General features: G+C 37.1%; 1 protein-coding gene across 1 annotated transcript; it reads right to left on the bottom strand.

Annotated features, from left to right (window-relative positions):
• LOC145986936 (uncharacterized) lies at positions 1-444 on the bottom strand. The gene has a single exon (XM_083121400.1). It carries the CDS (start codon positions 442-444, stop codon positions 1-3), a length of 444 nt encoding a protein of 147 aa, XP_082977526.1.
• Between the last annotated feature and the right edge of the window lie 13,857 nt (positions 445-14,301).

Raw genomic sequence — 14,301 nt, 5'->3', positions numbered from 1 at the left:
CTAGAGGTATGTATCTGGTAAAATTTTATGGAACAACTCAATAGGTTCCAGTGACAGTAATTCTGGGTGTTTGTCGGATAAGCACTGAAATGAATCATCGCAATGGAGTGAATTGTTTTCTATAACCGTAGACTTCTTCCACGAAGGATGTCCTACCTGTTTATTTGATGCCCCTTTAGCCTTTCTTGATGTGGTTGGCTGAAGAGACTCCAGAGTAGATTGTTCTACGTTAGTTGTGACAACCAATTCACCACACACATCTGAAGGAACCACTTCTTCCAAAACGTTGTCATCAATTTTTTCCTCATCTGTAAGATCTGCAGTTTCTTCTGGAGGCAACTGACAAATATCCACTACATCTCCAATGTCTTCAGTATCGTCATCTAAAATTTCATTCAAATACTGAAAAGCTGCTTCCAATGTTAGGAAACGATTCGATGCCATGTTGTTCGTACAAATGTTGTTGAAAGACTGAATTTTATAACAACGAGACGGCATGAATCAACAGAAGCAGCTAACAGAACGTGGCACAAAACACGCTGTGATATTTGTTATACAAACAATGTAAAAACAATTATTTCAAATGTACTTGTAGCCAACAATAAGCATGATTTTATTTCCATTGTTGTCCAAGTTACAAAACAATCTTGCCTCAAAACTGTGAGAGGAAAATTTCTCTTCAGTTTTTGGTGCGAGTTACAGTACTGTGCAAATTAATGCGGACAAAGAGAAAAAATATATTTTTTTTTCCATTTTTTACTTTCTTGGAGATGTACATAACGTACACTTACACTAATATGAAATATGTCCTCCTTTGGCTGCTATTAGGTGCTTGATGCGGTTTGGCATTGATTGAACCAAATTTGAACACATAACTTTGATATCACTGTCATGAAACCACACATGAATCACATTGGTAATGACCTTTTGCTTCGTTGAACAGTCCATTTTTGCAACACGTTTCTTCACAATACCCCATAAGTTTTCTATGGTGTTCATATCTGGTGAATTCCCTGGCCAATCTAGAATCGTTAAATTGTTGTCGGAAGCAAATTTACGTACAGACTTTGATGTGTGACAAGGAGCAAGGTCATGCTGAAAAATTTCTTGTCCGTCGTTAGTGGGATAATGAGTGGGACAATTCTGCATCTCAATATGTCAATGTATTTTGCGGAATTCATCATTCCATCCACTGGTACGAGCCCTCCAGGTCCACTGCAAGTAAAGAATCCCCAAAACATTTGCTTGAGTGGATGTTTGACTGACTGAATGCAATGTTCAGGTCGTAAAGGTTCACCTGGACTTCGTCGCACAACAGATGCTTTGTAGCCATTCACTTCAAAGTGGGACTCATCTGAGAATATTACCTTCCTCCAATCAGCGACTGTCAATTTCTGGTATTTCTTAGCTCATTTTAGGCGTTTTGTCTTCATTTTAGCTGTCAACAATTGCTTTTTAATCGGTTTCCTGGATTTTCTTCCAACTTCAAGTAAGCGACGTCGAACAGTTGATGCATCAATACTGATCCCAGGAGAAAGCAAATCACGTTGCAGGTCCACACTTGTTTTGTATGGGTGAATTTTACTGTTTCTTAGCAGTAACGTGTCACTTCTAGGTGTTGTTTTGCATTTTCTACCACATTTTCCTTTTCGCTTTGGAGAAAAACTACCAGTTGCCCTGTAGATTCTGATAATTTTTGACACCGCTGATTTCCCAACACCAGCCTCTTCAACGATTTGCCGCACAGTCATGGATGTGTTCTCACTCAGTGTAATAATTCTAGAACGTTTTCTGGGTGTTATATCCGTAATGAAAACTCGTAGGAACACGGAGCCCAACAAAAGCGTGTTTACTACAGCCAAGCTCTCACAGAAGTCTGTTGGTTAATAATATTGGCATTGCACAATGACAACAATGAAACACCAACAACAATGCTTCAAACCTTGCAATTGTTGTAAACATTCTCAAGTACGCATCAAAAAGTTAGCTGATACTACTATTATAAATCTGTCACGTATTTATTCGATTATCTCACATCAAGAGTGTAAAAACTAAAAAAATGTATATTTTTATCTTTGTCCGCATTAATTTGCACAGTACTGTATTTGTTGTCTGTAACCATTGTTCATGCAAAACGCCAATGTTCCCATTTGGGAACATGATAATATACTTAGGTCCAGACTAATAGAAATCAATGAAAAACCCATTCTAATGCATTTCATGTAATACTAGCATTATGTTCTGCCCGATATTGTACAAAGAAGAAAAAAGTAATTGATTTGGGTGTAAATAAAAAATATATAATATTATGAATGCAATTTTAACCATTTTGGTGTAATTTCATAGTATACTATCCAGACGATAATAATGAAAATAGTAATTAAATGTTGCTAATAGTAAATATACACCCTAAATTAATAAATGAAACAAGAAAACTTTGAAAATTTTCTTTTTCAGTATAGTTGAAATTGAAAATTAGTTGATGTTCCCAATTGGGAACATTGGCAGGTAAAGGGTTAATAACAAACCTAAATGCTCTCGTAGTTAGGTTAGGTTCTGTTAAGCTCCTATCACACGTAACTGGATTTCTAGTAGGAATGCCGTATTTGGCCGCGGTGGCTCAGTCGGTAACGCATCTGACTACCATGCTAAAGGTCCCGGGTTCGATCCCGGCCGGTTCAAATCCGGGAACTTTTCTAACGATGGAAGCGGCCCCGGCGCCCACCCAGCGTCGAATAACATGGGTACCTGGGGGAATCCCTGGGGGGTAAAGGCGGTCAGGGGCGTGATGCTGATCACATCACCCCACTCACGACCGGATCAAGAAAGTGTGGGGCGTTACCCCCACACCCCCTATACGCCTTCATGGCGTGGTGCTATGCATAGGGGAGCACTTTACCTTTTTATGCCCTAGTTGGCGCTGAACTATTCCCACTAGAAACTGAATGATCTGGCCATGTCAAAAGTGATTGTTGTGAATATACCTCATAGATATGATCTGCGGTCTGACTCGTGTGTAAATATTGCAGTACATAATACAAACAGGAAAATCAAATATTAGTGTAAAAAGTATATGAATGTAAAAAATGTTACATATAAGTAGGTTAGGGAATGATAAGCATACAAACCATGGTTTGCATCTAAATTGGTCAGGTAAGCAGGAGGTATGTGATCAATTATGTACGATAATTAAAAATCATAGTGCAAATCAAAGTAAAAGCCTCAAACCTATCGAGCTGAAATGGCAAAAAACCGAACTAAAACAGAGAAACTTTCTACCCTACCCGCAGTGGCGTCGCGTGTTATTCACATACGTGTGTTCACAATAAAATTTTTATACTGATTGGAGATTTACTACTCTCCTTTGTAACTTCATCTTCAATATTGAACAAGTAAGAATAACAATTCAACTTATTTTAAACAATTTCCCCCCAAAATCACGCTATATCTGAAGTAATACAATACTCTTTCATTCAATTAACACCCTTTTAATTACGTTATTTACAATTAGTGATGGCTAGTACAAACTAATTAGTATAACATGCAATCTCAGGTATGTACAACGCAAGATTATCATACTTCGCAATCTACTTTCTATTACAGCGACCATATGTTAACCAACGACATTCATTCAGCATTGAAAGCATGTGCATCGTTAGCGGGACAGAGAGGAGGACGCGTCCAGTCCAGAAGAAAAGTATTTTGTATATAGGATAAGATATTTGGGCATTGTACGGAATGTCCCCTCGCCCCGCCCACAATAACTCGGTTGTGATGCTTGTGATTTAAGTATCAGTCAATGTGACATTGCTTGTATTCCTTCTTTCCTAGTGTTTCGTATTTTTCCTCCTAGCCACGGCTCCCTTAGTTTTTTCAAGACTTTACCGCGGCGCCCAGAATGTAGCCCTCTCTAACAATTGCAACGCTCAGTTACTTGTAAGATTGCTTGTCGTAAGTTAAAAATTAAACTCGTATTTCAAGTTCAGAAACATTTTATATATAAAAAAAAAGTACTAAATAAGCAGATATTTGAAACATTCATAGCATTGACTAACGATTCAGTGAAAATATCAGAACATTTCGTTGCGCCTCTGTCAGCTAATCACGGTTCCCCAGGGCGCCGCGGTACACACTTTGGGAACCACCGATTTAAAGCGTATAGTAACATCTGTTCGTCGTTTTCATTAACATATTTACTCGTCGTCGCCTTGTAATCGAGGGGTTCCGGTTCGAAACCCGGTGGAGGCACACAGTGGTTCGGATCCCACTTAAAACTGTAGGTCCAGTCCCGATTAGCCTTACTGTGCATAAAGTGGACTTAAAGCACCAAAACAATCAATCAAACATATTTACCATCCTTGATCTAACACATTGCACGAGACGAATCGTTCCAATCCAGATGCAGTCTCTTTTTAAGCGAGTCGCATGTGCAAATGGTAACAAACGCCTAGGATGTGTCCTGTGTTTGTCCATGAATTGCCGCCTCCAAACAATAAACAAGGAAAACAAAATTGGGCGTTCACAACGTACGTTGTACCCACATAACCAATTGTACTTCGTGTACCAGTATTTTTTTAATGTTCTTTTAATAACGCATGTGGGAGTACTTACCTCTTGTACAGTGTCTCTCAAAAGTTTTAGGACAACGACATTTTAAACTAGGCAACCCAATTTACACAAGGTGTTGGTGGGTTGCGTGTAGAGTTAGGCTCAATTTCAGGGTTGCCACATGCACAATAAATATTTATAAAATACGCGAAAGAAATAAAAACAAGTATTAGGGTATAAAAAGTATTAAAAATATCAATATTATATCGCAAGTGACAAAATTCTTTCTGAAAGAAAAATAATAGGTTTTCTAGCATTTCATCGCTGATGAGTCTACAGATAGGAGAAGAGGTGAGAGAAAACGAGAGGTGACAAATGACAGGAGAAAGAGAAAGCGAGAGGAGAAGAGGAAAAGTAGAGGAGAGAAGAAAGAGAGGATAGACGAGGAGAGGAGATGTAGTGAGGAGAATGGAAAAATATTCTAGGAGAGATGAGGAAAATGGAGCAAAGAAGAGAAAAGAGAAGGAAAACGAGATGAGAGAAGAGTGGAGAGTGAGTAAAGGAGAGAAAAAGAGAAGAACGAAAAGAAGAGGAGAAAAGTGCGTGGAGTCGGAAATCTAAGACAGGAAAGGAGATACGAGGAGTGGAGATGAGTGGGATGGAGATAAGATGCGAGAAAAGTAGGGAAGGCGATATGAGATAAAATCAGAGCAGAAGGAGGGGAGAGAAGAAGGAGAAGGACAAGAGAAGAACAGAAAGGACTGAAGAGAAGAGGTAGTTGCAGAAAATATCGTCTCAGCGTCAAGAATTGATGCATTGGTCAAATTATCGACATGAAACATTCAATAACATTTTGAAATGTATTGGAGAATGTATTAAATCGGTGCGAAATGCCTTTTGGTTTAGTTCAGAGCAAGGTAAAATCTTCCATGTAAGATCTTTGATTTTACCTGCGATTATACCACTAAAAACATGAATGTAATTTTAATATTTATAAGAATTATCCAATTTTTGTCCAATTCTCGGTTCGTTGAAATGGAGATTTTGTAATTTAATATTTCCCCTCCCCCCATCGTTAATTCCAAAATGAATCATTCCGTTTCACACGGGGTGAACAATGAACACAATGGGATAGGTCTAAAACTTACGAAAATTTTCTGCCAACGGAAGGGTTTGAACCTACGACCATCAGATTGACAGTCCTGAACGTTAAACACTACACTACAAGCTTTCGCTCCTGAAAGTAAGTAGAAGGAGCTGACCAAAGTGAAATGTAGATGCAACTCTCCTCCTACATGTAATGTGCAAACAATACTTGTTTGTAACAAAGAAAACAAAAATTTGATGACAGCTCTGATTTCGATGTTTGTGAAATTAGCTGGCTGGGCACACATGATCACTTCAGGGGCTTGAAAAGCACAATAACAATTCCGTTATTAATATGAAAATTTGCATGTGTACATACCAAGATAATTCTTTAAAACTGTAAAGTTTCATCATTCCACGTGCACTCCTTCTGGGTTGGGCTACGAACTTTTCAGCACCCCCTCGTATTAATGAAATAACTATTTATATTTGTGGCAATTCTGGACATACTAATTTTACCCCTTTTCCCACTCGAGTTCAATGCAAGGATACCTCCGCAAATATCGAATGAAAAGTTCTCAAACTGTGCAATTCTCCATTAAATGTTTTCTCCGAGTCGTACTACCTTCGTTTTCTTTTTTTTTATAGACGTGCCTTGTAAGTATATGCTGCGCCCTGGTGCCGAATGTAAGAAGTATTGCCCTTGGATCAGGGTTCGCACCACAATGTTCGCACAGGGCATTGAACATTTTCGGGGTATAGTGGCCAACAGCCCCTTAGCTGCCAGTTCACAACACACAACACAGCCAGTGATACCAACTATCTAAAAAAGTTATCAGACGTGAAAGACGTCGTATCAGACTAAATTGTGTGTGTATACTCGAACATCAAAAAAGTATTATTTCGAAGAAATATATGTGTGTGTGCATTTAATATGTACGTAATTTAGAACATATACGTGAGTGTTCACGTGCTAATGAGAACATTATCAGGCGACGCGCCTGCTTACCCGGCCTCATAAGCAGAGACAGGCCCTCACTGAGTCGGGTGGTGGACAATCTAATTCATAATTATGATGTGAGATTAATCCACGAAAATATTCACAAATTTACTACGGCAAGTTAAAGTCCGCATCACACGGAACTGGATGTCCAGTAGGTATGCCCTAGTTGGCGCTGGACTTGCTATCAATTTGATAGTTTTCGCCTCACACGATACCGGTAGACTTTCGTTCCCATACGAGGGAAGTTGTAATGGCGGCCGCGTGAGAAGTAAACAATGTATCACTTCACATTTTTAAAAGCCGATGACTATTCAACCGAGAGGAATAGCGTTTCGTATAAAACGTTATTAGGTACAAAACAATGGCGCTGCTTAAATACATACTCTACAACGTATACTGTACACGTATGGAAGAATATTTTAGTTGTTTCAAATGTAAACACCGTGGACTCGGCATAGATGGTATAACTCAACGCGTCTTTCATGCTGTATACGTTATACATTGCTGGAGTAACACTCGGAAACCACAGACAAAAACGCTCCTTTGCACACTCACAGATTATCTTCACATGGCGAAACTTTGCTCTGATTGGCTGTTCCACAGAATCCAGTCGAGGAAAGCAAGTAGCAATTAGAACATGTCCTATTCCTCCAAACCAGTCAAGCAGTCAGCCAGGCGGCCATGATTGCTACCTAGAAAGTTTGTTCAGCGCCAACTAGGGCATTCCAACTAGAAATCCAGTTCCGTGTGATAGGGGCTTAAGTTAGGGATACCACCTTGTAATGGAAATGATATCTTACTATTGCATCTGAACATAAGATTCATTACAAATAAATTAGATGAACTACAAATATTAATGGGGGAATAAATAACTGTATTTTAAGCATAAACGAACATTGGCTACGGCATGAAGAATTGCAAATATCTCCAGGTTTCAGGTTAATTACTGGCTATTGCAAATCAAATATGAATCATGGTGGTGTATCACTATATATCAGCGAGAACTTAGATACCAGCTTTACAATCCTAGATGTTAGTCAGTTTCGCATAGAATGGTGTTTTGAAGTGTCTGCTATGTCACTGCCAAATGTAAGAACAATTGTTATTTCAGTGTACAGAGCACCTGAAAGTAGTGTAGAATTTTTATCGAATGTGTGCAAAATATTATTACGTACCTAGACAAAAATTTAACAAACATTGACACTCGAAACAGTACCCCTAAGCAAATACATCTTCTAAATATTTTTAAATCTTTCAACTATTATTGTGCAAACAATAGGCCAACAAGACTAGACTCTTGTCTAGATAACATATTAACAAACCTAGATAAATACTGCTACGAGATAGGGATATTCAATACATTTTATTTAACGGACCACAAAGGCTTATGGATAAAATTGAACAATAATATACCTCTGAATACTATACATAATCAAATTAAATCTATTAGAGTAATTAATTATAACAGGCTGAATATACTAAGAAACAAATCAAAAGACGTTGATTGGATTCATTTAATTTTCTCAAGTGCAAATGTAGATGCATTTTTTGAGAAATTTATCAGTACCATATCCGAATATAATAATCTCATGTCACAAGACACCAGTAACATTTTGACTGACTTCCGGTGGCATGAGACCCAAGCTACTGATATTCTAAAAGCAACCCAGCTGGAAATTTTTCCAATTGGTTCCGTTAGCCAATATGATTTTTAGACACTCTATCGGAACCCATTGGTCTATCGAAATCAATTGGTCTATCGGAACCGATTGGTCAATTCAATTGTAATTAATTGTTTTTTATTGGAAAGTATTTTATTGTTTTCAATATATAGCTTATGAAATATTGTTATCTATACAACTGTAAATGCAATAGAGGAATGATATAAAACAATTAAAATAAATCTCAGGTAAAGCATGTGGAATTTGTAACTTAGAAAAACTTTCACATACAAAACTTTTTCAAATATATTAACACGTTTTTAACTCTGTAGCTTCAGTGTGATTAACACACTTATAGAAAATAGAAAAATAGGCTGCTTCAGTCATAGATTGACATGTTATTCTTCCTTTATAAATGCGGAAACAGCAACAACTTAGGTTAAACAAAGAATCTGACCCACACCACTTGAAAAAGTGATAAACAAACAAAACACTGGTGAGGTTGACTTAATTGATCAAAAGATTGCTCATTTTTCCAATTGCATTACATACACATAAGAATAACCATGGAAATTTCATATTGCAAAAAATCAAGAATTAATATGAACATTTATTCCAACTACTAGCTGCTTTAAGGTTCAGTTGGTTCTTAATAAATAGTTCTTCTTAGGTATTTATTAAGATAAATCTGACTTCAGTAGTATGCATTAGAAATCAGAAGAAATTCAGTTCAAGTGTGTTGTTTTCTAGTGTCTTTTAAACAGTGATCAGAAGTAGCGCGCTACTTGTAGCGTCGCTACAGTAGCTAGCTACAAAATTTGTAGCTGTAGCTGTAGCGACGCTACATTTTGAAAATTGTAGTTGTAGCGGTAGCGAAGCTACAAAATTCCTGTAGTTGTAGCGAAAATTTCGCTACAGCTACATTTTCTCTCAGCATTTTGAGGTGAATTTTGAATGTGGCAACAGCGTCAGAAAAAATCAACAATAACCTTTAATTTTGCAGGAGGTTCATAAAGACAAAGTCAATTACATAAAAATACAGGTTATCTAGATTGTAGATTATATATATATATATATATATCTGCATGTTATTTAATTAGTATCTGGATATCTAACTAACTGACATATATGAATATATTCCAGCTAACAGCTACGTTTTATTGAGGTTCATCGCTATTTTGGGGAGAAACATGCCTCGTTTGCTGCATCGCTGGAAAAAAGTGCCTCGTTTGCATCACCCCGGGAACAAATCCTGTGGATATCCATGGTGTAAGAGGCACCAAAATGTCGTTAATTGCTGTGTAAAACACAACTTGCAGTGCAAAAACGAGCGATGGATTTTCCACTGCACTGACAAAGGAATAGTGCCAGCAATAAATGGTTCAGTACGTTAACAGCATTGATCATTGTCAGTATATAGGATCTCACCAGCAAGAAATTATTGTTACAAGAATGATAGAGTTTTTAGAATTACAATTATTTTCGCTAAAATATTTGTTCACAAATTTTAAAATTACAATACGTGTAGAACACTCGGGTTTACACGACAGTTTCCTCAATATATTGTATCATATTGTAAAAAGTACGTACGAGTTAATTGACATTCCTGCAGAAACGACAATTTTCTTTAGTTCTTTAGTTAATATACATAGTTTTCAAATTTATGTATTTTTCCTACTTTTGCGTCACTTTTCTGTAACTTTTGCTAATCATGACATCATCATCATTATCCTTCGCCGTTTCCTGCCTCTGACTGGGTCGGCATAGAAGTGAAGCCTCTCCATTATTTCCTGGTCTTCCACCACTCCTCTCTTTCCAGGGTGTTCCCAATCTTCTCCTCTTCTCCTAACACTCTCCGCTATCTGCTCTTTCCACCGACATCTTGGTCTCCTCCTTGGCCTTGTGCATTATAATCTCTTACTGGTAGTCTTTCTGCATCCATCCTCTTCATGTGCCCGAACCATCTCATCTGTGCCTGATCTATCCTGTCCTGAAGCTTCACCACACCCACTGGCTGTCGGATCTCCTAATTCCTTATTCTATCCCTTCTAGTCTTCTCCCATAGACTCCTTAAAATTTCATCTCCACTGCCTGCATCTTTTTCTTGTCTCTCTATGTCACGTAATTATTGGCACATAGTATGTGTTACATGTTACCTTCTTGCATTTCATAGGTACATCCCTGTTCCATATTAATCTTCGAACGCTTTTATATAGTCCACCACCCATTTGTCCTCTTCTGTTTACCTCCTCATCTATTCTTCAACTCTTCTCAATCATGACAATGAGGATGAATGGTTTATTTAATTATTCTCTTATCTATACTAGTAGCTTTCTGCCACTTTCGGCTAATTGTGAGAACGAGGAAGAATGATGAATGATGAGTAGTGTGGGGAATGGAGGAGCAGGAGGATCCCATCCTCCCAACTTGGCGTCTTTCCTACTTTTTGTTTTGAGTCCATTTTATGCATAGATAAGCTGATCAAGTATGGATCCGAGCCACTATGTGCCTCCGCTGGGTATCGAACCTGGAGCCCTTTTTTAAACAAAGGGCCCCAGGTACTTTTCATTCAAAATGCTGCCATCATATCAGTCTATTAAAAAATGAAATATTTATTCTCAAGAAAAATAAGTTGATGTAAACATAAACGTAATCCTACCAAATTTCATTTGTGTATAGTTGTAATCATTAATTTGGGTAACACCCTAATTGCAATATTCATATATCAAATTTGAATTGAAATGCCACTTGCATAGGTACGTTATTCTCAAAAACTATAGTAAAAATAAGTAACTGAAATAACACAGCTATCAAAATTATTGAATGATGGGAATCATGATAATAAATAACAGAATCTATTTACCAGTAGTAGGGGATTTTTTAATATTCACATGGTTATTTTTAAGTTTTTTATGCAGAAGTAGCGCAAAAAGTAGCGAAGTAGCGAGTAGCGAACAGGAGTAGCGTAGCGAGCTACTTTTTGATAAATGTAGCTGTAGCTGTAGCGAAGCTACATTTTGGAAGAATAGCTGTAGCTGTAGCGAAGCTACTTTTAAAATGTAGCGTTCTGATCACTGCTTTTAAATCACAGGAAATGTGGTGTCAAGAATCAAAGTACCTATGCCTTGAGTCAATAAATCAATTGATAACATATTGATTCTACAATATATACAAAATTACAATTAGATACAATTCACCAATTGTAAATTGGCTTGATTTTTCAATTGGTTTCTGTTGATATTCCGATTAAACCAATACATTCCGATAGAATCCGATTCATTCCGATTGAAACCAATTCAATTCAATTGAAATTTCAATTGGAACCAATAGAAAATTCCAGCTGGGAGCACAAAAACCAAATAATTCAAAATCTGAAGACTTTTATGGAACGTCGAACTTTGTTTTAAAAAGAATCATTGATATTCTACAGTTCCCACTTTGCATTCTCATAAACTGGATGATGTATTGTGGGCCGTTTCCTTCCTGCCTCAAGCTCTCAGTCGTCATACCCGTGTATAAAAAAGGTGATAAATCGATTCGATTTTTGCTTTATTTTCCTTCGCATTTTGTGCCACTTTTGGCTAATTAGCGAAGATGGGGATGAGTGATGATATTATGAAATTGATGAATGGACACTCACAAATATCAATGCCCAGGCCAGGATTCGAACCCGGAACCCCTGACGTCGTAGCGCGATGTGCTATCCACTCCGCCACAGGGGCCGGCTTGATAAATCGAGCCCCAATATCACTTGTTCCCATAGTCTCCAAAATTATAGAACACAGTTTATATAATCAACTCGATAGCTATTTCACAAATAATAATTTATATACAAGTGCACAATATGGTTTCAGAGCCCATCTATCCACTGTGAAAGCAAATAAAAGTATTGTCTCCACTGTGTTAGATGCATTTGAATCCAAACTTTCTCTAAGTGCAACACTTATTGATCTGAGTAAAGCCTTTGACTCTGTTTCCCATCAAATACTAATAAAAAAATACACTTGTATGGCATGAAAGAAACTGAACTTGCTCTAATAAGATCCTACTTGTCAAATAGACAACAAATGGTCACTGTAGACAACATAAAATCAGAGTTCTTAAATGTAAAAAATGAAGTTCCACAAGACTCTGTCCTCGGCCCATTATTGTTCAATATTTATATAAATGACTTACCTAATATTATTCCTCATAAGACTGTTTTATATGCAGATGATACCACATTCCTTACAGTGGGCAGTGACAAATTTACAGTTGAGAAGCTTGATAAGGAAATAGAGGAAAGGTCCACTTTTTGCTTTGTAAAAAATCAACTTACAATTAATGAAAATAAAACAAAGAAAATATTTTTTACATTAGGAAATCGCCATGATAGGACTTCTGTGAAACACTGAGTCTGTTTACACTTAACTCCAAGTTATCTTGCGAGTCCCAAAGAAATCATCTATGCTCAAAACTTGCCAGGGTGGTATTTCTACTTAAAAAGCTTAGAACATGCGTTAGCAAGGATTTGTTGATGCAATCTTATTATGCATTTTTTCATAGCCTTCTGACTTATGGAATTCTCTTGTGGAGAAACTCATCTGGTGCTGGGGATGTATTTATCTGGCAGAAAGAAAAGCTTTACGAAGCATGGCGATGGCAGGGGTCTTTGATCAATCTGTTTCGTGTAAAAATCTCTTTAAAGAACTCAAAATAATAACTGTACCAAGCTTATATATATTTACATGTCTAGAGTATACAAAATGATTGATTGATTGATTTGTTGTTTTAAGTCCACTTTATGTACAGTAAGACTAATCGGGACTGGACCTACAGTTTAAAGTGGGATCCGAACCATTATGTGCCTCCACCGGGTATCGAACCCGGGACCCCTTGATTACAAAGTGATGACGTAGTGTATACAAAAGAAAATGTACATAGGTAGTGTCTGCTGCCACGTTCTTTTTCTGCTGGAACCTCAAAAAAGATGCGCGTGGCAGAGACTCGGTCTTTGTCTTATCGTGATTTCATCATGCTCTGTATATACAATTACGTCTGTAACACATACTGTGAAGTTCTAGTGATTACTTTCACAAAATTGTTTTAAGATTATGTCCCTTAGCATTCTTCTAATAATAAACCTAAATGCTCTGGTAGTTAGGTTAGGTTCTGTTAGCATTAAAATAATAAATGCTTTCTAAAGAAAAAGGTTCTAAATTACCCGTACATTCATTCCCACTGATCATAAACTTGCATTTCTCTCGTCTCAATCTGTTCTTAAGATTTGTAAAATCATCTTAGCAGACGAATTACGTGGCAGCAGGGTTGGCAAAATTTGTGTTTTTTAAAAAGAACAAAACAAACTGTTTTTGTTTGTTTAAAACATGTGCGTTGCAGCAGACTCGGCCAATTCAATTTTATTACTCCATGTAAACCATATACATTGGTATTTGGAGGGTTCAGTACAGTTCATATAAAAAAATATATAATTACAAAATTTCTATAATTTACAATCTAGATATTCACCCAAAATTCTATTGCATAATTTATTAGTGAATGAAACATTGCATAATATACCTGAATTAGTGAATTTGTTTGAAGTGCTTGTTTTTATTTTATTTTGGAATCGTTTATGGCACAGATTAGGTGGTATAGCGAGGTATAGTTTATGGTGTTTACCCAACTAGAACTGTCATAGGGCAAAATTAAAGATTGGTAAGCTGTTGGTTGTTTTCCTTCAGCTACACGGAACAATGGTTCAAGAATTGCTGAAGTGTAGCGAGGAAAAGCTCAGTTGCCTCTGTTACGTATAGGAAGGGAAGCATAGCACTCCCTCCAACTGTTTGACGCATTAGATAAAGCTTGGCGGGGATTGTGTAATCTGTGATATGTGAATCTGTTCCCGTCTCACTTATCATACAAGACTCAAACAACCTTTTGGTCAAGCTCCGTCCTTTATCTTTCTGACGTCAGGCTAAATACCTTCGTCATTAGGTTAGGATCGTTAGGTTTGAGTTTTGA

Source organism: Lepisma saccharinum, chromosome 4 (assembly GCF_977018435.1).
Source record: "Lepisma saccharinum chromosome 4, izLepSacc3.1, whole genome shotgun sequence".
Classification (NCBI taxonomy): Eukaryota; Metazoa; Arthropoda; class Insecta; order Zygentoma; family Lepismatidae; genus Lepisma; species Lepisma saccharinum.
Note: the sequence above shows the minus strand (reverse complement) of the source record. Positions and strands in the feature narration are given on the sequence as shown.